This window comes from Mustelus asterias, unplaced genomic scaffold (assembly GCF_964213995.1).
Source record: "Mustelus asterias unplaced genomic scaffold, sMusAst1.hap1.1 HAP1_SCAFFOLD_3587, whole genome shotgun sequence".
NCBI classification, from domain to species: domain Eukaryota; kingdom Metazoa; phylum Chordata; class Chondrichthyes; order Carcharhiniformes; family Triakidae; genus Mustelus; species Mustelus asterias.
In genome coordinates, this window is record NW_027593532.1 from 2,501 (window position 1) to 29,907 (window position 27,407).

At 53.0% G+C, this 27,407-nt stretch overlaps 1 protein-coding gene across 1 annotated transcript in view; it reads left to right on the forward strand.

The window, feature by feature from the left end:
- LOC144490672 (scavenger receptor cysteine-rich domain-containing protein DMBT1-like) overlaps window positions 1-27,172 on the forward strand; it is a gene marked incomplete at its 3' end in the record, with an annotated part of 27,198 nt that extends 26 nt beyond the window's left edge. The window contains exons 1-5 of the mRNA XM_078208372.1: window positions 1-254; window positions 6,696-7,010; window positions 21,643-21,957; window positions 23,602-23,898; window positions 27,128-27,172. The exon at window positions 1-254 is cut by the window's left edge and continues 26 nt beyond it. Coding sequence (XP_078064498.1) covers window positions 1-254; window positions 6,696-7,010; window positions 21,643-21,957; window positions 23,602-23,898; window positions 27,128-27,172 — 1,226 coding nt within the window. The remainder of the gene's footprint in view (window positions 255-6,695; window positions 7,011-21,642; window positions 21,958-23,601; window positions 23,899-27,127) is intronic.
- Window positions 27,173-27,407: the final 235 nt, after the last annotated feature.

The window sequence follows — 27,407 nt, forward strand, 5'->3', positions numbered from 1 at the left end:
CCATGGCCAGGCAGCCTGGGCCAGGGTCGGCGCTGTGGGCTGGGACTTGCAGGATGGCAGTGTGGTGTGTCGCGAGCTGGGCTGCGGGCAGGCAGTGGTGGTGAGCAGAGCGGACTGGAGCCAGGGGAGTGGCCAGCTGGCACTCACCGGAGTGCAGTGCGATGGGACTGAGGCCTCACTGAGCTGGTGCCTCACCGACCCCTGGAGGAGCCAGAGCTGTGCACAGTCGCAGGACGCCAGTGTCACCTGTTCAGGTAAGAGATGTGTTGATTTATTATTGTCACATGTATTGGGATACAATGAAAGGTATTGTTTGTTGCGCATTATAAAGACAAAGCATACCGTTCATAGAGAAGGAAACAAGAGGGTGCAGAATGTAGCGTTACAGTCATAGCTCGGGTGTAGAGAAAGATCAACTTAATGTGAGGTAGATCCATTCAAAAGTCTGACAGCAGCAGGGAAGAAGCTGTTCTTGAGTCGGTTGGTACGTGACCTCAGACTTGTGTATCTTTTTCCCGACGGAAGAAGGTGGGAGAGGGAATGTCCGGGGTGCGTGGGGTCCTTAATTATGCTGGCTGCTTTTCCGTCTGGGAACATTGTCAGGGCTATCCCCTTGCTATCCCCTTGCAGTCCACTTTAAGCTGACTGCAGGTACAGTTCGGGGGGCATGCCGCTGCCAACATCACTCCCACCAGAAGCAAGTCCCAAAGTAGTCCCTGAGGCTGAGCGCCGCACACAAACATCCTGGTGTGGTTTATCCAAACTCCACGCTAATTCAAGACTTACTGCAAAACTCACATTCGAACTGATACACAGGGCATGTAGACAGAGTCAGTGGATGGGAGGCTGGTTTGAGTGATGGATTGGGCTCCATTCACAACCTTTTGTAGTTCCTTGCGGTCTTGGGCAGAGCAGGAGCCCAGACCAAGCTGTGATACAACCAGAGAGAATGTTTTCTATGGGGCATCTGTAAAAGTTGGTGAGAGTTGTAGCGGACATGCCAAATTTCCTTAGCCTCCTGAGAAAGTAGAGGCATTGGTGGGGCTTTCTTAACTATAGTGTCGGCATGGGGGGGACCAGGACAGGTTGTTGGTGATCTGGACACCTAAAAACTTGAAGTTCTCGATCCTTTCTATTTCGTCCCCGTTGATGTAGACAGGAGCATGTTCTCCTTTACGCTTCCTGAAGTCGATGACAATCTCCTTCGTTTTACTATCATTGAGTTGTCCCCCACACCGCCATCGCACTCTGACCTCAACCTCTCCAGCAGCAGGAGGCAGGAGTCCAAAGATGTGCGGGTTAGGTTGATTGGCCATGCTAAACAATTGCCCTTAGTGTCCTGGGATGCGTAGGTTAGAGGGATTAGTGGGTAAATATGTAAGGATATGGGGATAGGACCTGGGTGGGATTGTGGTCGGTGCAGACTCGATGGGCCGAATGGCCTCTTTCTGTGCTGTAGGGTTTCTAAGATTCTAAGATAGCGGTTCCCATCCCTCTAGGGCCTCTTATACACCAATTCAGAACACGAGTAAGACCACTCAGCCATTCCAGCCTGTTCCCCCACTCAATAAGATCATGACTGATCTGAATGTGACCTCAACCTCACATTCCCGCCGACCCCCCGATAACCTTTCACCCCCCGTTAATCAGGAATCTATCCCGCTCTGCCTTGGAAACATTCAGACTCTGCTCCCACCGCCTTCTGAGGGAGAGAGTTCCAGAGACTCACCCCCCCCCCCCCCCCCGCCCTCTCCTCTGAGAGAAAACATTTCTCCCATCTCCGTCTGAAATAGAAACATAGAAACTAGAAGCAGGAGGAGGCCATTCGGCCCTTCGAACCTGCTCTACTATTCATTTTGATCATGGCTGATCATCAAATTCAATATCCTGATTCCCCCCCTTCCCCCCGTATCCCTTGATCCCTTTAGCCCCAAGAGCGAAATCTAATTTCTTCTTGAAATCACACAACGTTTTGGCCTCAACTACTTCCTGTGGGAGTGAATTCCACACATTCACCACCCTCTGGGTGAAGAAATTTCTCCTCACCTCAGTTCTAACAGGTTTACCCCTTATCCTCAAACTGTGACCCCTGGTTCTGGACTCCCTCACCATTGGGAACATTCTTTCTGAATCTACCCTGTCTAACCCTGTTAGAATTTTATAAGTTTCTATGAGATCCCCTCTCACTCTTCTAAACTCCAGTGAATATAATCCTCACCGACTTGTGGATCCGCACATAGATGATCTTGTTGATCCTTAAGGGATCCTACTCTCTCCTTCGTTACTCTTTTGCCCTTTATATATTTGTAGAAGCTCTTTGGATTCTCCTTTGCCTTATCTGCCAAAACAATCTCGTGTCCCCTTTTTACCCTCCTGATTTCTCTCTTATCTCTACTCCTACACCCCCTATACTCTTCAAGGGATTCACTTGATCCCAGCTGCCTATGCATGTCATGTGCCTCCTTCTTCTTCTTGACCAGGGTCTTGATATCCCGAGTTATCCAGGGTTCCCGGCTTCTGCCAGCCTTGCCCTTCACTGTGAGAGGAATGTCCTACCCTGGTTACGCTTAGGCTGAACCCTGGTTAACACACTTTTGAAAGCCTCCCATTTGCCAGACGTCCCTTTGCCTTCCCACCGACTCCCCCAATTAACTGTTGAAAGTTCCTGCCTGATACCATCAAAATTGGCCTTGTCCCAATTTAGAATTTTAACTTTTGGGCCAGACCTATCATTCTCCATAGCTATCTTAAAACTAATAGAATTATGGTCTTCTAAACTCCTACGAATACAGGCCCAGTTGGCCCAATCTCTCCTCATACAACAATCCTGCCATCCCAGGAATCAGACTGGTGAATCTTCGCTGCACTCCCTCTGAGGCGTGTATATCCTGTCTTAGATAAGGAGACAGAAACTGCGCACAGTACTCCAGGTGTGCTCTCACCACAGCCCTGTACAGCTGCAGTAAGACCCCCTTGCTCCGGGAGTTTAGAAGAGTGAGAAGCAACTTGATCGAAACCTTTCAAATCCTCAGGGGTCACGACAGGGTGGGTGCGGAGAAGATATTTCCTCTTGTGGGAGAACCTAGTACCAGGGGGATCTGCATTTAAAAATAAGCAGGTCATCCAATTGGAGTATTGTGTGCAGTTTTGGTCTCCTTATCTGAGGAAGGATGTCCTTGCTACAGAGGGAGTGCAGCGAAGGTTTACCAGGCTGATTCCTGGGATGGCAGGTCTGTCATATGAGGAGAGACTAAGTTGTTGAGGATTATATTCACTGGAGTTTAGAAGAGTGGGAGGGGATCTCATAGAAACTTAAAATTCTAACGGGGTTAGACAGGGTAGATTCAGAAAGAATGTTCCCGATGGTGGGGGAGTCCAGAACTAGGGGTCACAGTTTGAGGATAAGGGGTAAACCTTTTAGAACTGAGGTGAGGAGAAATTTCTTCACCCAGAGGGTGGTGAATGTGTGGAATTCACTCCCACAGAAAGTAGTTGAGGCCAAAACGTTGTGTGATTTCAAGAAGAAATTAGATTTCGCTCTTGGGGCGAAAGGGATCGAGGGATGTGGGGGAAAGGGGGGGAATCAGGATATTGAATTTGATGATCAGCCATGATCAAAATGAATAGTAGAGCAGGTTCGAAGGGCCAAATGGCCTCCTCCTGCTTCTAGTTTCTATGTTTCTATTTCAGACGGAGATGGGAGAAATGTTTTCTCTCAGAGGGGAGGGCGGTGGGGGGGTGAGTCTCTGGAACTCTCTCCCTCAGAAGGCGGTGGGAGCAGAGTCTGAATGTTTCCAAGGCAGAGCGGGATAGATTCCTGATTAACGGGGCGTGAAAGGTTATCGGGGGGTCGGCGGGAATGTGAGGTTGAGGTCACATTCAGATCAGTCATGATCTTATTGAGTGGGGGAACAGGCTGGAATGGCTGAGTGGTCTTACTCGTGTTCTGAATTGGTGTATAAGAGGCCCTAGAGGGATGGGAACCGCTATCTTAGAATCTTAGAAACCCTACAGCACAGAAAGAGGCCATTCGGCCCATCGAGTCTGCACCGACCACAATCCCACCCAGGTCCTATCCCCATATCCTTACATATTTACCCACTAATCCCTCTAACCTACGCATCCCAGGACACTAAGGGCAATTGTTTAGCATAGCCAATCAACCTAACCCGCACATCTTTGGACTCCTGCCTCCTGCTGCTGGAGAGGTTGAGGTCAGAGTGCGATGGCGGTGTGGGGGACAACTCAATGATAGTAAAACGAAGGAGATTGTCATCGACTTCAGGAAGCGTAAAGGAGAACATGCTCCTTTCTACATCAACGGGGACGAAGTAGAAAGGATCGAGAACTTCAAGTTTTTAGGTGTCCAGATCACCAACAACCTGTCCTGGTCCCCCCCACGCTGACACTATAGTTAAGAAAGCCCCACCAACGCCTCTACTTTCTCAGAAGACTAAGGAAATTTGGCATGTCGGCTCCAACTCTCACCAACTTTTACAGATGCACCAAAGAAAACATTCTTTCTGGTTGTATCACAGCTTGGTCTGGGCTCCTGCTCTGCCCAAGACCGCAAGGAACTACAAAAGGTTGTGAATGAAGCCCAATCCATCACTCAAACCAGCCTCCCATCCATTGACTCTGTCTACATGCCCTGTGTATCAGTTCGAATGTGAGTTTTGCAGTAAGTCTTGAATTAGCGTGGAGTTTGGATAAACCACACCAGGATGTTTGTGTGCGGCACTCAGCCTCAGGGACTACTTTGGGACTTGCTTCTGGTGGGAGTGATGTTGGCAGCGGCATGCCCCCCGAACTGTACCTGCAGTCAGCTTAAAGTGGACTGCAAGGGGATAGCCCTGACAATGTTCCCAGACGGAAAAGCAGCCAGCATAATTAAGGACCCCACGCATCCCGGACATTCTCTCTCCCACCTTCTTCCGTCGGGAAAAAGATACAAAAGTCTGAGGTCACGTACCAACCGACTCAAGAACAGCTTCTTCCCTGCTGCTGTCAGACTTTTGAATGGACCTACCTCACATTAAGTTGATCTTTCTCTACACCCTAGCTATGACTGTAACACTACATTCTGCACTCTCTCCTTTCCTTCTCTATGAACGGAAGGTATTTTGAGAGACAGGATCTATGGGCATTTAGAGACGCAAGGACTGATTAGGGACAGTCAGCATGGCTTTGTGAGTGGAAAATCATGTCTCACAAATTTGATTGAGTTTTTTGAAGGGGTAACCAAGAAGGTAGATGAGGGCAGTACAGTTGATGTTGTCGACATGGACTTTAGCAAGGCCTTTGACAAGGTACCGCATGGTAGGTTGTTGCATGAGGTTAAATCTCACGGGATCCAGGGTGAGGTATCTAAATGGATACAAAATTGGCTTCTTGACAGAAGCCAGAGGGTGGTTGAAGAGGGTTGTTTTTCAAACTGGAGGCCTGTGACCAGCGGTGTGCCTCAGGGATCGCTTCTGGGTCCACTGTTATTTGTCATTTATATGAATGATTTGGATGAGAATATAGGAGGCATGGTTAGTAAGTTTTCAGATGACACCAAGATTGATGGCATAGTGGAGAGTGAAGAAAGTTATCGAGGATTGCAACGGGATCTTGATCAATTGGGCCAGTGGGCTGACAAATGGCAGATGGAGTTTAATTTAGACAAATGCGAGGTGATGCATTTTGGTAGATTGAACCAGGGAAGGACTTACTCAGTTAATGGTGGGGCGTTGGGGAGAGTTACAGAACAAAGAGATCTAGGGGTACAGGTTCATAGCTCCTTGAAAGTGGAGTCACAGGTGGACAGAGTGGTGAAGAAGGCATTCAGCATGCTTGGTTTCATCGGTCAGAACATTGAATACAGGAGTTGGGACGTCTTGTTGAAGTTGTACAAGACATTGGTAAGGCCACACTTGGAATACTGTGTACAGTTCCGGTCACCCTATTATAGAAAGGATATTATTAAACTAGAAAGAGCGCAGAAAAGATTTACTCGGATGCTACCGGGACTTGATGGTTTGAGTTATAAGGAGAGGCTGGATAGACCGGGACTTTTTTCTCTGGAGCGTAGGAGGCTGAGGGGTGACCTTATAGAGGTCTATAAAATAATGAGGGGCACAGATCAGCTAGATCGTCAATACCTTTTCCCAAAGGTAGGGGAGTCTAAAACTAGAGGGCATAGGTTTAAGGTGAGAGGGGAGAGATACAAAAGTGTCCAGAGGGGCAATTTTTTCACACAGAGGGTGGTGAGTGTCTGGAACGAGCTGCCAGAGGTAGTAGTAGAGGTGGGTTCAAATTTGTCTTTTAAAAAGCATTTAGACAGCTACATGGGTAAGATGGGTATAGAGGGATATGGGCCAAAGGCGGGCAATTGGGATTAGCTTACGGGTTTAAAAAAAGGGGCGGCATGGACAGGTTGGGCTGAAAGGCCTGTTTCCATGCTGTAAACTCTCTGACTCTATGAATGAGAGGGGGATTTGACTGAAATGTATAAATTGCTGACAGGGCTGGACAGACTGGATACAGGGGTGTTGCTTCCCCTGGCTGGAGGGTCCAGACAAGGGCTCACAGTCTCAGGATACAGGGTGGATGATTGAGGACTGAGATGAGGAGAGATTTCTTCACTCGGAGGGGGGTGACCATGTGGAACAGCCTCTCCTGATCCGATCCCACGTTCCTGCTCTGTGTTTCAGGACCAGTCCCGCTTCGCCTGGTCGGTGGGAACAACGCCTGTTCCGGGAGAGTCGAGGTCCATCACCAAGGGGTCTGGGGGACCGTCTGCTCCGGAAACTGGAGCGAGAGTGCAGCGGACGTGGTGTGCAGGGTGTTAAACTGCGGCACGCCGCGACTGGCAGCGGGACCCGCCTACAACAGCAACAGGAGCAGCGGCTTTGGGCTGCAGGAGGTGACATGCCGTGGTGAGGAGGCAGCACTCGGGCTCTGCTCCACCCAGCGCTGGGGCCAGCTCCACTGCAATTCCAACCAGGACGTGGGAGTCACCTGTTCAGGTAAGTGAGGTCACCTATTCACAGCACAGCAGGGCCTCTTAATCCATACGGCAATCACAGGTTAGAGAGAGACTAAACTCCCTCAACACTGTCCCCATCAAACACTCCCGGGACAGGTACAGCACGGGGTTAGATACAGAGTAAAGCTCCCTCTACACTGTCCCCATCAAACACTCCCAGGACAGGGACAGCACGGGGTTAGATACAGAGTAAAGCTCCCTCTACACTGTCCCCATCAAACACTCCCAGGACAGGTACAGCACGGGGTTAGATACAGAGTAAAGCTCCCTCTACACTGTCCCCATCAAACATTCCCAGGACAGGTACAGCACGGGGTTAGATACAGAGTAAAGCTCCCTCTACACTGTCCCCATCAAACACTCCCAGGACAGGGACAGCATGGGTTAGATACAGAGTAAAGCTCCCTCTACACTGTCCCCATCAAACACTCCCAGGACAGGTACAGCACGGGGTTAGATACAGTGTAAAGCTCCCTCTACACTGTCCCCCATCAAACACTCCCAGGACAGGTACAGCACGGGGTTAGATACAGAGTAAAGATCCCTCTACACTGTCCCCATCAAACACTCCCAGGACAGGTACAGCACGGGGTTAGATCCAAAGTAAAGCTCCCTCGACACTGTCCCCATCAAACACTCCCAGGACAGGTACAGCATGGGTTAGATACAGAGTAAAGCTCCCTCTACACTGTCCCCATCAAACACTCCCAGGACAGGTACAGCACGGGGTTAGACACAGAGTAAAGCTCCATCTACACTGTCCCCATCAAACCCTCCCAGGACAGGTACAGCACGGGGTTAGATACAGAGTAAAGCTCCCTCTACACCGTCCCCATCAAACACTCCAGGACAGGTCCAGCACGGGGTTAGATACAGAGTAAAGCTCCCTCTACACTGTCCCCATCAAACACTCCCAGGGCAGGTACAGCATGGGTTAGGTACAGAGTAAAGCTCCCTCTACACTGTCCCCATCAAACACTCCCAGGACAGGTACAGCATGGGTTAGGTACAGAGTAAAGCTCCCTCTACACTGTCCCCCATCAAACACTCCAGGACAGGGACAGCACGGGGTTAGATCCAGAGTAAAGCTCCCTCTACACTGTCCCCATCAAACACTCCCAGGACAGGGACAGCACGGGGTTAGATCCAGAGTAAAGCTCCCTCTACACTGTCCCCAACAAACACTCCCAGGACAGGGACAGCACGGGGTTAGATACAGAGTAAAGCTCCCTCTACACTGTCCCCATCAAACACTCCCAGGACAGGTACAGCACGGGGTTAGATACAGAGTAAAGCTCCCTCTACACTGTCCCCATCAAACACTCCCAGGACAGGTACAGCACGGGGTTAGATACAGAGTAAAGCTCCCTCTACACTGTCCCCATCAAACACTCCCAGGACAGGTACAGCACGGGGTTAGATACAGAGTAAAGCTCCCTCTACACTGTCCCCATCAAACACTCCCAGGACAGGGACAGCATGGGTTAGATACAGAGTAAAGCTCCCTCTACACTGTCCCCATCAAACACTCCCAGGACAGGTACAGCACGGGGTTAGATACAGTGTAAAGCTCCCTCTACACTGTCCCCCATCAAACACTCCCAGGACAGGTACAGCACGGGGTTAGATACAGAGTAAAGATCCCTCTACACTGTCCCCATCAAACACTCCCAGGACAGGTACAGCACGGGGTTAGATCCAAAGTAAAGCTCCCTCGACACTGTCCCCATCAAACACTCCCAGGACAGGTACAGCATGGGTTAGATACAGAGTAAAGCTCCCTCTACACTGTCCCCATCAAACACTCCCAGGACAGGTACAGCACGGGGTTAGACACAGAGTAAAGCTCCATCTGCACTGTCCCCATCAAACCCTCCCAGGACAGGTACAGCACGGGGTTAGATACAGAGTAAAGCTCCCTCTACACCGTCCCCATCAAACACTCCAGGACAGGTACAGCACGGGGTTAGATACAGAGTAAAGCTCCCTCTACACTGTCCCCATCAAACACTCCCAGGGCAGGTACAGCATGGGTTAGGTACAGAGTAAAGCTCCCTCTACACTGTCCCCCATCAAACACTCCCAGGACAGGTACAACACGGGGTTAGATACAGAGTAAAGCTCCCTCTACACTGTCCCCATCAAACACTCCCAGGACAGGTACAGCATGGGTTAGATACAGAGTAAAGCTCCCTCTACACTGTCCCCATCAAACACTCCCAGGACAGGTACAGCACGGGGTTAGACACAGAGTAAAGCTCCATCTACACTGTCCCCATCAAACCCTCCCAGGACAGGTACAGCACGGGGTTAGATACAGAGTAAAGCTCCCTCTACACCGTCCCCATCAAACACTCCAGGACAGGTACAGCACGGGGTTAGATACAGAGTAAAGCTCCCTCTACACTGTCCCCATCAAACACTCCCAGGGCAGGTACAGCATGGGTTAGGTACAGAGTAAAGCTCCCTCTACACTGTCCCCATCAAACACTCCCAGGACAGGTACAGCATGGGTTAGGTACAGAGTAAAGCTCCCTCTACACTGTCCCCCATCAAACACTCCAGGACAGGGACAGCACGGGGTTAGATCCAGAGTAAAGCTCCCTCTACACTGTCCCCATCAAACACTCCCAGGACAGGGACAGCACGGGGTTAGATCCAGAGTAAAGCTCCCTCTACACTGTCCCCAACAAACACTCCCAGGACAGGGACAGCACGGGGTTAGATACAGAGTAAAGCTCCCTCTACACTGTCCCCATCAAACACTCCCAGGACAGGTACAGCACGGGGTTAGATACAGAGTAAAGCTCCCTCTACACTGTCCCCATCAAACACTCCCAGGACAGGTACAGCACGGGGTTAGATACAGAGTAAAGCTCCCTCTACACTGTCCCCATCAAACACTCCCAGGACAGGTACAGCACGGGGTTAGATACAGAGTAAAGCTCCCTCTACACTGTCCCCATCAAACACTCCCAGGACAGGGACAGCATGGGTTAGATACAGAGTAAAGCTCCCTCTACACTGTCCCCATCAAACACTCCCAGGACAGGTACAGCACGGGGTTAGATACAGTGTAAAGCTCCCTCTACACTGTCCCCCATCAAACACTCCCAGGACAGGTACAGCACGGGGTTAGATACAGAGTAAAGATCCCTCTACACTGTCCCCATCAAACACTCCCAGGACAGGTACAGCACGGGGTTAGATCCAAAGTAAAGCTCCCTCGACACTGTCCCCATCAAACACTCCCAGGACAGGTACAGCATGGGTTAGATACAGAGTAAAGCTCCCTCTACACTGTCCCCATCAAACACTCCCAGGACAGGTACAGCACGGGGTTAGACACAGAGTAAAGCTCCATCTGCACTGTCCCCATCAAACCCTCCCAGGACAGGTACAGCACGGGGTTAGATACAGAGTAAAGCTCCCTCTACACCGTCCCCATCAAACACTCCAGGACAGGTACAGCACGGGGTTAGATACAGAGTAAAGCTCCCTCTACACTGTCCCCATCAAACACTCCCAGGGCAGGTACAGCATGGGTTAGGTACAGAGTAAAGCTCCCTCTACACTGTCCCCCATCAAACACTCCCAGGACAGGTACAACACGGGGTTAGATACAGAGTAAAGCTCCCTCTACACTGTCCCCATCAAACACTCCCAGGGCAGGTACAGCATGGGTTAGGTACAGAGTAAAGCTCCCTCTACACTGTCCCCATCAAACACTCCCAGGACAGGTACAGCATGGGTTAGGTACAGAGTAAAGCTCCCTCTACACTGTCCCCCATCAAACACTCCAGGACAGGGACAGCACGGGGTTAGATCCAGAGTAAAGCTCCCTCTACACTGTCCCCATCAAACACTCCCAGGACAGGGACAGCACGGGGTTAGATCCAGAGTAAAGCTCCCTCTACACTGTCCCCAACAAACACTCCCAGGACAGGGACAGCACGGGGTTAGATACAGAGTAAAGCTCCCTCTACACTGACCCCATCAAACACTCCCAGGACAGGGACAACACGGGGTTAGATACAGAGTAAAGCTCCCTCTACACTGACCCCATCAAACACTCCCAGGACAGGGACAGCACGGGGTTAGATACAGGGTGATGCGCTATCAATTAGGCAAAAGACTACTTGTGTGCCAATACAACTGTCGACTGTTATTCATAACAGAATCAGGAGCAGATCCCAACAGGTAACCGACCCGAACTGAACAAGGGGGAGGAGACAGCCACCTTTATACTAGGTGACAAGGGGAGGAGCCGGGCCGGAAGGGGATGTGTCCAGGCAGGACAAAGGCACAACTGAAGTCCACCACATTCACCCCTCCTTTAAAAAAACAACACGGGGTGAAGCGGAAACAATGTCACAAGTCCAGACGATCTGGTGGCTTGATCCGCCGTCGCGATTGTCGTAGTGCAGGTTGCAGAGTCGGCCGAGCAGAGAGCGGAGTCAGCCCAGGCTCCGTGCAGTGAGCATCGAGAGGAGGCACCAGGTGGTGTGAGGCGGAACCGTCCATCGTCCCGTCCAGTAGTCGGGTACTCCGTGGCGACGGCACCGGCGACTCAAGCGAGCTGTACGTAGGGGCGAGAGGAGTGAGCTGTGGCCCTGGTGGTGTGTGGAGAACAGTGGGGACTGGGGCAGGGGGGTGGAGGGCCGTAGCGGGCTCTGGGCGCACAACACAAGGGACAGAGGGGCGGAGGGACGTGGTGGCCTCAGGGGCACCTGCGGGTGCCAAGTCACGGACAGAGACCGTGTCCTCCCACCCGTCAGGGTCGAGAGACTGCAGGTGGTGCGCGGGGGGGCGCTGCAGTGACGGCGCCTTGCGGACAGAGAGGGGGGGATAAGGGCCATCGTACTGCAGGGTGACCCTCCTATGATGGCTGAGGAAGTCTAACCCCAGCAGTACAGCTGCACAGAGTCGCGGCAGCACGAGGAGCCGAAAACGCTCGTAGACTGTGCCCTGTACCGTCAGCGTCACCAAACAGCACCCGAGGACCTCCACCGAGTGGGAATTCGAAGCCATGGAGATGGTCTGGCTCCAGGGCCGCACGGGAAGGGCGTATTGACGCACTGTGCGAGGGTGTATAAAACTTTCCGTGCTCCCACAGTCGAACAGGCAGTTTTCTGCACGGTCATTTACCTTGATCTCCATTATTGACTTGGAGAGTTGGTGAGGCTGCGACTGGTCCAGGCAAATCGATGCCACCGTTGAATCCAGGAAGAATCCGTCTTCGTCCCCGTCTGATGACGTCACGGATAAAGTTTCCCGCTCGGCGCGTCTTGATGACTGCACCAAAGATGGCGATTCGCGCGCATCCGGCGACTGCATCAAAGATGGCTGCGCCCGCGGAACACACGTGGCGCCACGAGGCTTCGCGATCGGCTTCGCCCGGCAGACTTTGACGAAGTGGCCTAGCTTACCGCATCCGGAGCAGATCGCATCCTTCGCCGGGCAGCGACACCGAGGATGCTTGGATAGGCCACAAAAGTAGCATTTGGGCCGCGCTGGAACAGCCGTCGCGGTGGAACCGTCGATGGAACGGGATGCGGGGTAGGCCCCAAGATTGCGGGAGGCCGCTTCTAGCGATTCAGCCATCGTGGCCGTTTTCCAGCGATCCAGGCCATCCTGTTCAAGCAGGCGCTGCCGAATGTAAGTCGACTCAACACCCGCGATGTAGGCGTCGCGGATCAGGTCCTCCATGTTCTGAGCTGCTGAAACAGCCTTACAGTCGCAAGCTTGAGCGAGGACCCGCAGGGCGCGCAGAAATTGGGCGCACGATTCTCCTGGCTGCTGCTTGCGGGTAGCCAGGAGATGTCTGGTGTAGACCACGTTAGGGCTCTTTTGAAACTGCCCTTTTAAGAGTTCTATGGCGTCCGTGTATGTAGTGGCGTCCCGGAAGATACCGTAGACTGCATCACTTACCCGGGCGCGGAGCACGTGGAGCTTATCGCCGTCGGAGTCGACGACCGCAGCGGCGTCGATGAATGCTTCAAAGCAGTCCAGCCAATGGTCAAATTTATCAGAGACTCCGACCTCTTGAGGGTCTAATGTTAACTTGTTGGGTTTTAAAAGCTGCTCCATGTTGGTCAAATGTTATGAATATAATTGATGAGCTATCAATCAGGCAAAAGACTACTTGTGTGGCAATACAACTGTCGGCTTTTATTCATAACAGAACCAGGAGCGCATCCCAACAGGTAACCGACCCGAACTGAACAAGGGGGAGGAGACAGCCACCTTTATACTAGGTGACAAGGGGAGGAGCCGGCAGGGGATGTGTCCAGGCAGGACAAAGGCACAACTGAAGTCCACCACACAGAGTAAAGCTTCTTCTACACTAAACACTCCCAGGACAGGTACAGCACGGGGTTAGATACAGAGTAAAGCTCCCTCTACACTGTCCCCATCAAACCCTCCCAGGACAGGTACAGCACGGGGTTAGATACAGTGTAAAGCTCCCTCTACACTGTCCCCATCAAACACTCCCAGGACAGGTACAGCACGGGGTTAGATACAGAGTAAAGCTCCCTCTACACTGTCCCCATCAAACCCTCCCAGGACAGGTACAGCACGGGGTTAGATACAGTGTAAAGCTCCCTCTACACTGTCCCCATCAAACACTCCCAGGACAGGTACAGCACGGGGTTAGATACAGAGTAAAGCTCCCTCTACACTGTCCCCATCAAACACTCCCAGGACAGGTACAGCACGGGGTTAGATACAGAGTAAAGCTCCCTCTACACTGTCCCCATCAAACACTCCCAGGACAGGTACAGCACGGGGTTAGATACAGAGTAAAGCTCCCTCTACACTGTCCCCATCAAACACTCCCAGGACAGGTACAGCACGGGGTTAGATACAGAGTAAAGCTCCCTCTACACTGTCCCCATCAAACACTCCCAGGACAGGTACAGCATGGGGTTAGATACAGAGTAAAGCTCCCTCTACACTGTCCCCATCAAACACTCCCAGGACAGGTACAGCACGGGGTTAGATACAGAGTAAAGCTCCCTCTACACTGTTCCCCAGCAAACACTCCCAGGACAGGTACAGCACGGGGTTAGATACAGAGTAAAGCTCCCTCCACACTGTCCCCCATCAAACACTCCCAGGACAGGTACTTCACGGGGTTAGATACAGAGTAAATCTCCCTCTACACTGTCCCCATCAAACACTCCCAGGACAGGGACAGCACGGGGTTAGATACAGAGTAAAGCTCCCTCTACACTGACCCCATCAAACACTCCCAGGACAGGTACAGCACGGGGTTAGGTACAGAGTAAAGCTCCCTCTACACTGTCCCCATCAAACACTCCCAGGACAGGTACTTCACGGGGTTAGATACAGAGTAAAGCTCCCTCTACACCGTCCCCCATCAAACACTCCCAGGACAGGTACAGCATGGGGTTAGATACAGAGTAAAGCTCCCTCTACACTGTTCCCCATCAAACACTCCCAGGACAGGTACAGCACGGGGTGAGATACAGAGTAAAGCTCCCTCTACACTGTCCCCATCAAACACTCCCAGGACAGGTACAGCACGGGGTTAGATACAGAGTAAAGCTCCCTCTACACTGTCCCCATCAAACACTCCCAGGACAGGTACAGCACGGGGTTAGATACAGAGTAAATCTCCCTCTACACTGTCCCCATCAAACACTCCCAGGACAGGGACAGCACGGGGTTAGATACAGAGTAAAGCTCCCTCTACACTGTCCCCCATCAAACACTCCCAGGACAGGTACAGCACGGGGTTAGATACAGAGTAAAGCTCCCTCTACACTGACCCCATCAAACACTCCCAGGACAGGTACAGCATGGGGTTAGATACAGAATAAAGCTCCCTCTACACTGTCCCCATCAAACACTCCCAGGACAGGTACAGCACGGGGTTAGATACAGAGTAAAGCTCCCTCTACACTGTCCCCATCAAACACTCCCAGGACAGGTACAGCACGGGGTTAGATACAGAGTAAAACTCCCTCTACACTGTCCCCATCAAACACTCCCAGGACAGGTACAGCACGGGGTTAGATACAGAGTAAAGCTCCCTCTACACTGTCCCCATCAAACACTCCCAGGACAGGGACAGCATGGGTTAGATACAGAGTAAAGCTCCCTCTACACTGTCCCCATCAAACACTCCCAGGACAGGTACAGCACGGGGTTAGATACAGTGTAAAGCTCCCTCTACACTGTCCCCCATCAAACACTCCCAGGACAGGTACAGCACGGGGTTAGATACAGAGTAAAGATCCCTCTACACTGTCCCCATCAAACACTCCCAGGACAGGTACAGCACGGGGTTAGATACAGAGTAAAGCTCCCTCTACACTGTCCCCATCAAACACTCCCAGGACAGGTACAGCACGGGGTTAGATCCAAAGTAAAGCTCCCTCGACACTGTCCCCATCAAACACTCCCAGGACAGGTACAGCATGGGTTAGATACAGAGTAAAGCTCCCTCTACACTGTCCCCATCAAACACTCCCAGGACAGGTACAGTACGGGGTTAGACACAGAGTAAAGCTCCATCTACACTGTCCCCATCAAACCCTCCCAGGACAGGGACAGCACGGGGTTAGATACAGAGTAAAGCTCCCTCTACACTGACCCCATCAAACACTCCCAGGACAGGTACAGCACGGGGTTAGATACAGAGTAAAGCTCCCTCTACACTGTCCCCATCAAACACTCCCAGGACAGGTACAACACGGGGTTAGATACAGGGTGATGCGCTATCAATTAGGCAAAAGACTACTTGTGTGCCAATACAACTGTCGACTGTTATTCATAACAGAATCAGGAGCAGATCCCAACAGGTAACCGACCCGAACTGAACAAGGGGGAGGAGACAGCCACCTTTATACTAGGTGACAAGGGGAGGAGCCGGGCCGGAAGGGGATGTGTCCAGGCAGGACAAAGGCACAACTGAAGTCCACCACATTCACCCCTCCTTTAAAAAAACAACACGGGGTGAAGCGGAAACAATGTCACAAGTCCAGACGATCTGGTGGCTTGATCCGCCGTCGCGATTGTCGTAGTGCAGGTTGCAGAGTCGGCCGAGCAGAGAGCGGAGTCAGCCCAGGCTCCGTGCAGTGAGCATCGAGAGGAGGCACCAGGTGGTGTGAGGCGGAACCGTCCATCGCCCCGTCCAGTAGTCGGGTACTGCGTGGCGACGGCACCGGCGACTCAAGCGAGCTGTACATAGGGGTGAGAGGAGTGAGCTGTGGCCCTGGTGGTGTGTGGAGAACAGTGGGGACTGGGGCAGGGGGGTGGAGGGCCGTAGCGGGCTCTGGGCGCACAACACAAGGGACAGAGGGGCGGAGGGACGTGGTGGCCTCAGGGGCACCTGCGGGTGCCAAGTCACGGACAGAGACCGTGTCCTCCCACCCGTCAGGGTCGAGAGACTGCAGGTGGTGCGCGGGGGGGCGCTGCAGTGACGGCGCCTTGCGGACAGAGAGCGGGGGATAAGGGCCATCGTACTGCAGGGTGACGCTCCTATGATGGCTGAGGAAGTCTAACCCCAGCAGTACAGCTGCACAGAGTCGCGGCAGCACGAGGAGCCGAAAACGCTCGTAGACTGTGCCCTGTACCGTCAGCGTCACCAAACAGCACCCGAGGACCTCCACCGAGTGGGAATTCGAAGCCATGGAGATGGTCTGGCTCCAGGGCCGCACGGGAAGGGCGTATTGACGCACTGTGCGAGGGTGTTTCAAACTTTCCGTGCTCCCACAGTCGAACGGGCAGTTTTCTGCACGGTCATTTACCTTGATCTCCATTATTGACTTGGAGAGTTGGTGAGGCTGCGACTGGTCCAGGCAAATCGATGCCACCGTTGAATCCAGGAAGAATCCGTCTTCGTCCCCGTCTGATGACGTCACGGATAAAGTTTCCCGCTCGGCGCGTCTTGATGACTGCACCAAAGATGGCGATTCGCGCGCATCCGGCGACTGCATCAAAGATGGCTGCGCCCGCGGAACACACGTGGCGCCACGAGGCTTCGCGATCGGCTTCGCCCGGCAGACTTTGACGAAGTGGCCTAGCTTACCGCATCCGGAGCAGATCGCATCCTTCGCCGGGCAGCGACACCGAGGATGCTTGGATAGGCCACAAAAGTAGCATTTGGGCCGCGCTGGAACAGCCGTCGCGGTGGAACCGTCGATGGAACGGGATGCGGGGTAGGCCCCAAGATTGCGGGAGGCCGCTTCTAGCGATTCAGCCATCGTGGCCGTTTTCCAGCGATCCAGGCCATCCTGTTCAAGCAGGCGCTGCCGAATGTAAGTCGACTCAACACCCGCGATGTAGGCGTCGCGGATCAGGTCCTCCATGTTCTGAGCTGCTGAAACAGCCTTACAGTCGCAAGCTTGAGCGAGGACCCGCAGGGCGCGCAGAAATTGGGCGCACGATTCTCCTGGCTGCTGCTTGCGGGTAGCCAGGAGATGTCTGGTGTAGACCACGTTAGGGCTCTTTTGAAACTGCCCTTTTAAGAGTTCTATGGCGTCCGTGTATGTAGTGGCGTCCCGGAAGATACCGTAGACTGCATCACTTACCCGGGCGCGGAGCACGTGGAGCTTCGCACCGTCGGAGTCGACGACCACAGCGGCGTCGATGAATGCTTCAAAGCAGTCCAGCCAATGGTCAAATTTATCAGAGACTCCGACCTCTTGAGGGTCTAATGTTAACTTGTTGGGTTTTAAAAGCTGCTCCATGTTGGTCAAATGTTATGAATATAATTGATGAGCTATCAATCAGGCAAAAGACTACTTGTGTGGCAATACAACTGTCGGCTTTTATTCATAACAGAACCAGGAGCGCATCCCAACAGGTAACCGACCCGAACTGAACAAGGGGGAGGAGACAGCCACCTTTATACTAGGTGACAAGGGGAGGAGCCGGCAGGGGATGTGTCCAGGCAGGACAAAGGCACAACTGAAGTCCACCACACAGAGTAAAGCTTCTTCTACACTAAACACTCCCAGGACAGGTACAGCACGGGGTTAGATACAGAGTAAAGCTCCCTCTACACTGTCCCCATCAAACCCTCCCAGGACAGGTACAGCACGGGGTTAGATACAGTGTAAAGCTCCCTCTACACTGTCCCCATCAAACACTCCCAGGACAGGTACAGCACGGGGTTAGATACAGAGTAAAGCTCCCTCTACACTGTCCCCATCAAACCCTCCCAGGACAGGTACAGCACGGGGTTAGATACAGTGTAAAGCTCCCTCTACACTGTCCCCATCAAACACTCCCAGGACAGGTACAGCACGGGGTTAGATACAGAGTAAAGCTCCCTCTACACTGTCCCCATCAAACACTCCCAGGACAGGTACAGCACGGGGTTAGATACAGAGTAAAGCTCCCTCTACACTGTCCCCATCAAACACTCCCAGGACAGGTACAGCACGGGGTTAGATACAGAGTAAAGCTCCCTCTACACTGTCCCCATCAAACACTCCCAGGACAGGTACAGCACGGGGTTAGATACAGAGTAAAGCTCCCTCTACACTGTCCCCATCAAACACTCCCAGGACAGGTACAGCATGGGGTTAGATACAGAGTAAAGCTCCCTCTACACTGTCCCCATCAAACACTCCCAGGACAGGTACAGCACGGGGTTAGATACAGAGTAAAGCTCCCTCTACACTGTTCCCCAGCAAACACTCCCAGGACAGGTACAGCACGGGGTTAGATACAGAGTAAAGCTCCCTCCACACTGTCCCCCATCAAACACTCCCAGGACAGGTACTTCACGGGGTTAGATACAGAGTAAATCTCCCTCTACACTGTCCCCATCAAACACTCCCAGGACAGGGACAGCACGGGGTTAGATACAGAGTAAAGCTCCCTCTACACTGACCCCATCAAACACTCCCAGGACAGGTACAGCACGGGGTTAGGTACAGAGTAAAGCTCCCTCTACACTGTCCCCATCAAACACTCCCAGGACAGGTACTTCACGGGGTTAGATACAGAGTAAAGCTCCCTCTACACCGTCCCCCATCAAACACTCCCAGGACAGGTACAGCATGGGGTTAGATACAGAGTAAAGCTCCCTCTACACTGTTCCCCATCAAACACTCCCAGGACAGGTACAGCACGGGGTGAGATACAGAGTAAAGCTCCCTCTACACTGTCCCCATCAAACACTCCCAGGACAGGTACAGCACGGGGTTAGATACAGAGTAAAGCTCCCTCTACACTGTCCCCATCAAACACTCCCAGGACAGGTACAGCACGGGGTTAGATACAGAGTAAATCTCCCTCTACACTGTCCCCATCAAACACTCCCAGGACAGGGACAGCACGGGGTTAGATACAGAGTAAAGCTCCCTCTACACTGTCCCCCATCAAACACTCCCAGGACAGGTACAGCACGGGGTTAGATACAGAGTAAAGCTCCCTCTACACTGACCCCATCAAACACTCCCAGGACAGGTACAGCATGGGGTTAGATACAGAATAAAGCTCCCTCTACACTGTCCCCATCAAACACTCCCAGGACAGGTACAGCACGGGGTTAGATACAGAGTAAAGCTCCCTCTACACTGTCCCCATCATCACTCCCAGGACAGGTACAGCACAGGGTTAGATACAGAGTAAAGCTCCCTCTACACTGTCCTCATCATCACTCCCAGGACAGGGACAGCACGGGGTTAGATACAGATTAAAGCTCCCTCTACACTGTCCCCCATCAAACACTCCCAGGACAGGTACAGCACAGGGTTAGATACAGATTAAAGCTCCCTCTACACTGTCCCCATCAAACACTCCCAGGACAGGTACAGCACGGGGTTAGATACAGAGTAAAGCTCCCTCTACACTGTCCCCCATCAAACACTCCCAGGGCAGGTACAGCACGGGGTTAGATACAGAGTAAAGCTCCCTCTACACTGTCCTCATCATCACTCCCAGGACAGGGACAGCACGGGGTTAGATACAGAGTAAAGCTCCCTCTACACTGCCCCCATCAAACACTCCCAGGACAGGTACAGCACGGGGTTAGATACAGAGTAAAGCTCCCTCTACACTGTCCCCCATCAAACACTCCCAGGACAGGGACAGCACGGGGTTAGATACAGAGTAAAGCTCCCTCTACACTGTCCCCCATCAAACACTCCCAGGACAGGGACAGCACGGGGTTAGATACAGAGTAACGCTCCCTCTACACTGTCCCCATCAAACACTCCCAGGACAGGTACAGCACGGGGTTAGATACAGAGTAAAGCTCCCTCTACACTGTCCCCATCAAACACGATGTGGAGATGCCGGCGTTGGACTGGGGTAAACACAGTAAGAAGTTTACAACACCAGGTTAAAGTCCAACAGCACTCCCAGGACAGGTAAAGCACGGGGTTAGATACAGAGTAAAGCTCCCTCTACACTGCCCCCATCAAACACTCCCAGGACAGGTACAGCACGGGGTTAGATACAGAGTAAAGCTCCCTCTACACTGTCCCCCATCAAACACTCCCAGGACAGGTACAGCACGGGGTTAGATACAGAGTAAAGCTCCCTCTACACTGTCCCCCATCAAACACTCCCAGGACAGGTACAGCACGGGGTTAGATACAGAGTAAAGCTCCCTCTACACTGTCCCCCATCAAACACTCCCAGGACAGGTACAGCACGGGGTTAGATACAGAGTAAAGCTCCCTCTACACTGTCCCCCATCAAACACTCCCAGGACAGGGACAGCACGGGGTTAGATACAGAGTAACGCTCCCTCTACACTGTCCCCATCAAACACTCCCAGGACAGGTACAGCACGGGGTTAGATACAGAGTAAAGCTCCCTCTACACTGTCCCCATCAAACACTCCCAGGACAGGTAAAGCACGGGGTTAGATACAGAGTAAAGCTCCCTCTACACTGCCCCCATCAAACACTCCCAGGACAGGTACAGCACGGGGTTAGATACAGAGTAAAGCTCCCTCTACACTGTCCCCCATCAAACACTCCCAGGACAGGGACAGCACGGGGTTAGATACAGAGTAAAGCTCCCTCTACACTGTCCCCATCAAACACTCCCAGGACAGGGACAGCACGGGGTTAGATACAGAGTAATGCTCCCTCTACACTGTCCCCCATCAAACACTCCCAGGACAGGTACAGCACGGGGTTAGATACAGAGTAAAGCTCCCTCTACACTGTCCCCATCAAACACTCCCAGGACAGGTACAGCACGGGGTTAGATACAGAGTAAAGCTCCCTTTACACTGTCCCCATCATCACTCCCAGGACAGGTACAGCACGGGGTTAGATACAGAGTAAAGCTCCCTCTACACTGTCCCCATCAAACACTCCCAGGACAGGTACAGCACGGGGTTAGATACAGAGTAAAGCTCCCTCTACACTGTCCCCATCATCACTCCCAGGACAGGTACAGCACGGGGTTAGATACAGAGTAAAGCTCCCTCTACACTGTCCCCATCAAACACTCCCAGGACAGGTACAGCACGGGGTTAGATACAGAGTAAAGCTCCCTCTACACTGTCCCCATCAAACACTCCCAGGACAGGTACTTCACAGGGTTTATCCTGGGAAACATCCTGGGGATCAGTCTAATTGTTTTCCCTCTCTCCACTCTCTCGTGTTCAGCTCTGCTGCCGGTGCGTTTGGTGGATGGGAACGATGTGTGCTCGGGCAGAGTTGAGGTTCACCGTAACAGATCCTGGGGGACGGTGTGTGACCAGGACTGGGAGCAGAATGATGCAGAGGTGGTGTGCCGGATGCTGAACTGTGGCACAGCCATTGCGGCAGAGCAGGGTGCCTACTACGGACAGGGGAGTGGCGGGATCAAGCTGGACAAGGTGCGGTGTGATGGCTCAGAGCTCACTCTGGACGCCTGCATTGCCAAATGCCCGGCCTGTGAAAACTGTACCCATGGCATGGACGCTGGAGCTACCTGTACAGGTGAGTGGTCTCACTCAGCGTCCCAATATCCCCCTCACACCCTTTAATATCCCGCCCAGTCTAACCCCACTCTCCCCCTCACTCCCCGCACCCTTTAATATCCCACCCAGTCTAATCCCACTCTCCCCCTCACTGCCCGCACCCTTTAATATCCCACCCAGTCTAATCCCACTCTCCCCCTTACTCCCCGCACCGTTTAATATCCCACCCAGTCTAATCCCACTCTCCCCCTCACTCCCCGCACCCTTTAATATCCCACCCAGTCTAATCCCACTCTCCCCCCTCACTCCCCGCACCCTTTAATATCCCACCCAGTCTAATCCCACTCTCCCCCTCACTCCCCGCACCCTTTAATATCCCACCCAGTCTAATCCCACTCTCCCCCTCACTCCCCGCACCCTTTAATATCCCACCCAGTCTAATTCCACTCTCCCCCTCACTCCCCGCACCCTTTAATATCCCACCCAGTCTAATCCCACTCTCCCCCTCACTCCCCGCACCCTTTAATATCCCGCCCAGTCTAACCCCACTCTCCCCCTCACTCCCCGCACCCTTTAATATCCCACCCAGTCTAATCCCACTCTCCCCCTCACTCCCCGCACCCTTTAATATCCCACCCAGTCTAATCCCACTCTCCCCCTCACTCCCCGCACCCTTTAATATCCCACCCAGTCTAATCCCACTCTCCCCCTCACTCCCCGCACCCTTTAATATCCCACCCAGTCTAATCCCACTCTCCCCCTCACTCCCCGCACCCTTTAATATCCCACCCAGTCTAATCCCACTCTCCCCCTCACTCCCCGCACCCTTTAATATCCCACCCAGTCTAATCCCACTCTCCCCCTCACTCCCCGCACCCTTTAATATCCCACCCAGTCTAATCCCACTCTCCCCCTCACTCCCCGCACCCTTTAATATCCCACCCAGTCTAATCCCACTCTCCCCCTCACTCCCCGCACCCTTTAATATCCCACCCAGTCTTATCCCACTCTCCCCCTCACTCCCCACACCCTTTAATATCCCGCCCAGTCTAATCCCACTCTCCCCCTCACTCCCCACACCCTTTAATATCCCGCCCAGTCTAACCCCACTCTCCCCCCTCACCCTTTAATATCCCGCCCAGTCTAATCCCACTCTCCCCCCTCACCCTTTAATATCCCGCCCAGTCTAATCCCACTCTCCCCCCTCACCCTTTAATATCCCACCCAGTCTAATCCCACTCTCCCCCTCACTCCCCGCACCGTTTAATATCCCACCCAGTCTAATCCCACTCTCCCCCTCACTCACCGCACCCTTTAATATCCCACCCAGTCTAATCCCACTCTCCCCCTCACTCCCCGCACCCTTTAATATCCCACCCAGTCTAATCCCACTCTCCCCCTCACTCCCCGCACCCTTTAATATCCCACCCAGACTAATCCCACTCTCCCCCTCACTCCCCGCACCCTTTAATATCCCACCCAGTCTAATCCCACTCTCCCCCCTCACTCCCCGCACCCTTTAATATCCCACCCAGACAGCATAAAAGTTTGCTGACAATCTCCATGTCCCCTTCCCAAACACCACCCATACCCAACCCTCCTTCCTTGGTCCTGGAGTGGAATCCAGGTTGATTTTGATACCTCTGCTAATCCCCGCCGGCAGGTCCCATTCCCGTGCGGCTGGTGGACGGAAGCACCATGTGTTCTGGGAGAGTTGAGGTCTATCGTAATGGCGTCTGGAGGTCCATCTGCAGCGATGGATGGGATGACAAGGGGGCCGGGGTGGTGTGCAGGATGCTGAACTGTGGAGAGGTTCTGTCTCCCCCGAGAATCCTCCACCACGGATACGGTGTCAGCCTTGATAACGTGAGTTGTGACGGCTCGGAGCCTTTCCTGGATCAGTGCTCAGCTAAACCCTGGAGTTTGAGGAATTGTTCTAGGGCAGGTGTTACCTGCACAGGTGAGTGTCTCGGGAACCCACTGTGATGTGGCTGGAGAGAGGGGTGAGATCCCCTTGTGTAACTATCCCTCCCCTCCAACTCTCATCCTCGTGTTCCAATCCCTCCCTCCCTCGCTCCCTCCCTATCTCTGTAACCTCCTCCAGTCCCTACAATTCTCATCCTCCTGTTCAAATCCCTCCCTCGCTCCCTCTGCACTGCAGTCTGGGACCATCTCTGGCTCAAATTGGAGTCGACCCAAACTAAAACCTGAGCTTTCCTGACAGTAAGAAGTCTCACAACACCAGGTTAAAGTCCAACAGGTTTATTTGGTGGCAAATACCATAAGCTTTCGGAGCGCTGCTCCTTCGTCAGATGGAGTGGATATCTGTTCTCAAACAGGGCACAGACACAGAAATCAAATTACAGAATACTGATTAGAATGCAAATCTCTACAGCCAGCCAGGTCTTAAATGTACAGACAATGTGGGTGGAGGGAGCATTCAACACAGGTTAAAGAGATGTGTATTGTCTCCAGACAGAACAGCTAGTGAGATTCTGCAAGATCAGGGGGAAAGTTGTGGGGGTTACTGATAATGTGACATAAATCCAACATCCCGGTTTAGGCCGTCCTCATGTGTGCGGAACTTGGCTATCAGTTTCTGCTCAGCGACTCTGCGCTGTCGTGTGTCGTGAAGGCTGCCTTGGAGAACGCTTACCTGAAGATCCAAGGCTGAATGCTCGTGACTGCTGAAGTGCTCCCCCACAGAAAGAGAACAGTCTTGCCTGGTGATTGTCGAGCGGTGTTCATTCATCCGTTGTCGTAGCGTCTGCATGGTTTCCCCAATGTACCATGCCTCGGGACATCCTTTCCTGCAGCGTATCAGGTAGACAACGTTGGCCGAGTTGCAAGAGTAGGTACCGTGTACCTGGTAGATGGTGTTCTCACGTGAGATGATGGCATCCGTGTCGATGATCCGGCACGTCTTGCAGAGGTTGCTGTGGCAGGGTTGTGTGGTGTCGTGGTCACTGTTCTGAAGGCTGGGTAGTTTGCTGCGGACAATGGTCTGTTTGAGGTTGTGCAGTTGTTTGAAGGCAAGAAGTGTGGGTGTGGGGATGGCCTTGGCGAGATGTTCGTCTTCATCAATGACATGTTGAAGGCTCTGGAGGAGATGCCGTAGCTTCTCCGCTCCGGGGAAGTACTGGACGACGAAGGGTACTCTTTGGGGAAACCATGCAGACGATACGACAACGGATGAACGAACACCGCTCGACAATCACCAGGCAAGACTGTTCTCTTCCTGTGGGGGAACACTTCAGCAGTCACGGGCATTCAGCCTTGGATCTTCAGGTAAGCGTTCTCCAAGGCGGCCTTCACGACACACGACAGCGCAGAGTCGCTGAACAGAAACTGATAGCCAAGTTCCGCACACATGAGGACGGCCTCAACCGGGATGTTGGATTTATGTCACATTATCAGTAACCCCCACAGCTTGCCTCCTGGACTTGCAGAATCTCACTAACTGTCCTGTCTGGAGACAATACACATCTCTTTAACCTGTGCTTAATGCTCCCTCCACTCACATTGTCTGTACCTTTAAGACCTGGTTGGCTGTAGAGATTCACATTCTAATCAGTATTCTGTAACTTGATTTCTGTGTCTGTGCCCTGTTTGAGAGCAGATATCCACTCCCATCTGATGAAGGAGCTGTGCTCCGAAAGCTTATGGTATTTGCTACCAAATAAACCTGTTGGACTTTAACCTGGTGGAGGTTAAACAGCTCGGTGGATAGGATATTAGGATGTAGATAGGCTGGAAAATTGGGCGGGGATCCTGGATTCAGGATTCAATCCTGGACCGGGGAGCGGCGCGGGCTTGGAGGGCCGAGGGGCCTGTTCCTGTGCTGTATTGTTCTTTGTTCTTTGGTGTTGTGAGACTTCTTACTGTGCTTACCCCAGTCCAACGCCGGCATCTCCACATCATGACTTTCCTGACTGGCCAATGTCCACCCAGTGAGGTAGGCACGAGACTTAATTCCCCAAGAACTCGCTTTAACCAGCTGCAGCACAATGTTCCATCGACACCCCATTTACTCATATCCTGGGGGTTCCCATTGACCAGACACTGAACCAGACCCAGCCGTATAAATACTGTGGCTCCCAGAGCAGGTCAGAGGCTGGGAATCCTGCGGAGAGTAACTCACCTCCTGACTCCCCCCAAAGCCTGTCCACCATCTACAAGGACACAAGTCAGGAGTGGGATGGAATACTCTCCACTTGCCTGGATGAGTGCGGCTCCCAACAACACTCGAGAAGCTCGACACCATCCAGGACAAAGCAGCCCCCGCTCGATCGACACGCTAACCCCCACCTTCAACAATCACTCCCTCCACCACCGACGCACAGAGGCAGCCGTGTGGACCATCTACAAGATGCACTGCAGCGACTCACCAAGGCTCCTTCAACAGCACCTTCCAAACCCACCACCTCTACCACCTAGAAGGACAAGGGCAGCAGACACATGGGGAACACCCCCACCTGCAAGCTCCCCCTCCGAGCCCCACACACACCATCCTGATTTGGAAATATATCGGCTGTTCCTTCACTGTCGCTGGGTCAAAATCCTGGAACTCCTTCCCTAACAGCACTGTGGGTGTACCTACACCACACGGACTGACTGATGTCCAATAACAATCCTGGAACTCCCTCCCTAACAGCACTGTGGGTGTACCTACAGCACCCGGACTGACTGATGTCCAATAACAATCCTGGAACTCCCTCCCTAACAGCACTGTGGGTGTACCTACACCACACGGGACTGACTGATGTCCAATAACAATCCTGGAACTCCCTCCCTAACAGCACTGTGGGTGTACCTACACCACACGGGACTGACTGATGTCCAATAACAATCCTGGAACTCCCTCCCTAACAGCACTGTGGGTGTACCTACACCACACGGACTGACTGATGTCCAATAACAATCCTGGAACTCCCTCCCTAACAGCACTGTGGGTGTACCTACACCACACGGACTGACTGATGTCCAATAACAACCCTGGAACTCCCTCCCTAACAGCACTGTGGGTGTACCTACACCACACGGGACTGCAGCGGGTTCAAGATGGCGACTCACCCACCCCCTTCTCGAGGGGCAGTGAGGGATGGGTAATAAACGCTGGGCCCGGCCAGTGACGCCCACATCCTGGGAATGGATCAATAAAAACATGTTTTGTGTGTTTTTTTTCCCAGGAAGCATCAGGACGTGGAAGCAGAGAGGGTGCCTCAGCAGCGCAGGTTTGTGGAAGAAATGTGGCAGTGACTGCGAGCTGGGGCCTTCATATCAGTGCCCCTCCCCCCGACACCTCCCCCCCGACACCTCCCCCCGACACCTCCCCCCCGACACCTCCCCCCCGACACCTCCCCCTCCCCCCGACACCTCCCCCCGACACCTCCCCCCGACACCTCCCCCCCGACACCTCCCCCTCCCCCCGACACCTCCCCCCCGACACCTCCCCCCGCAACACCTCCC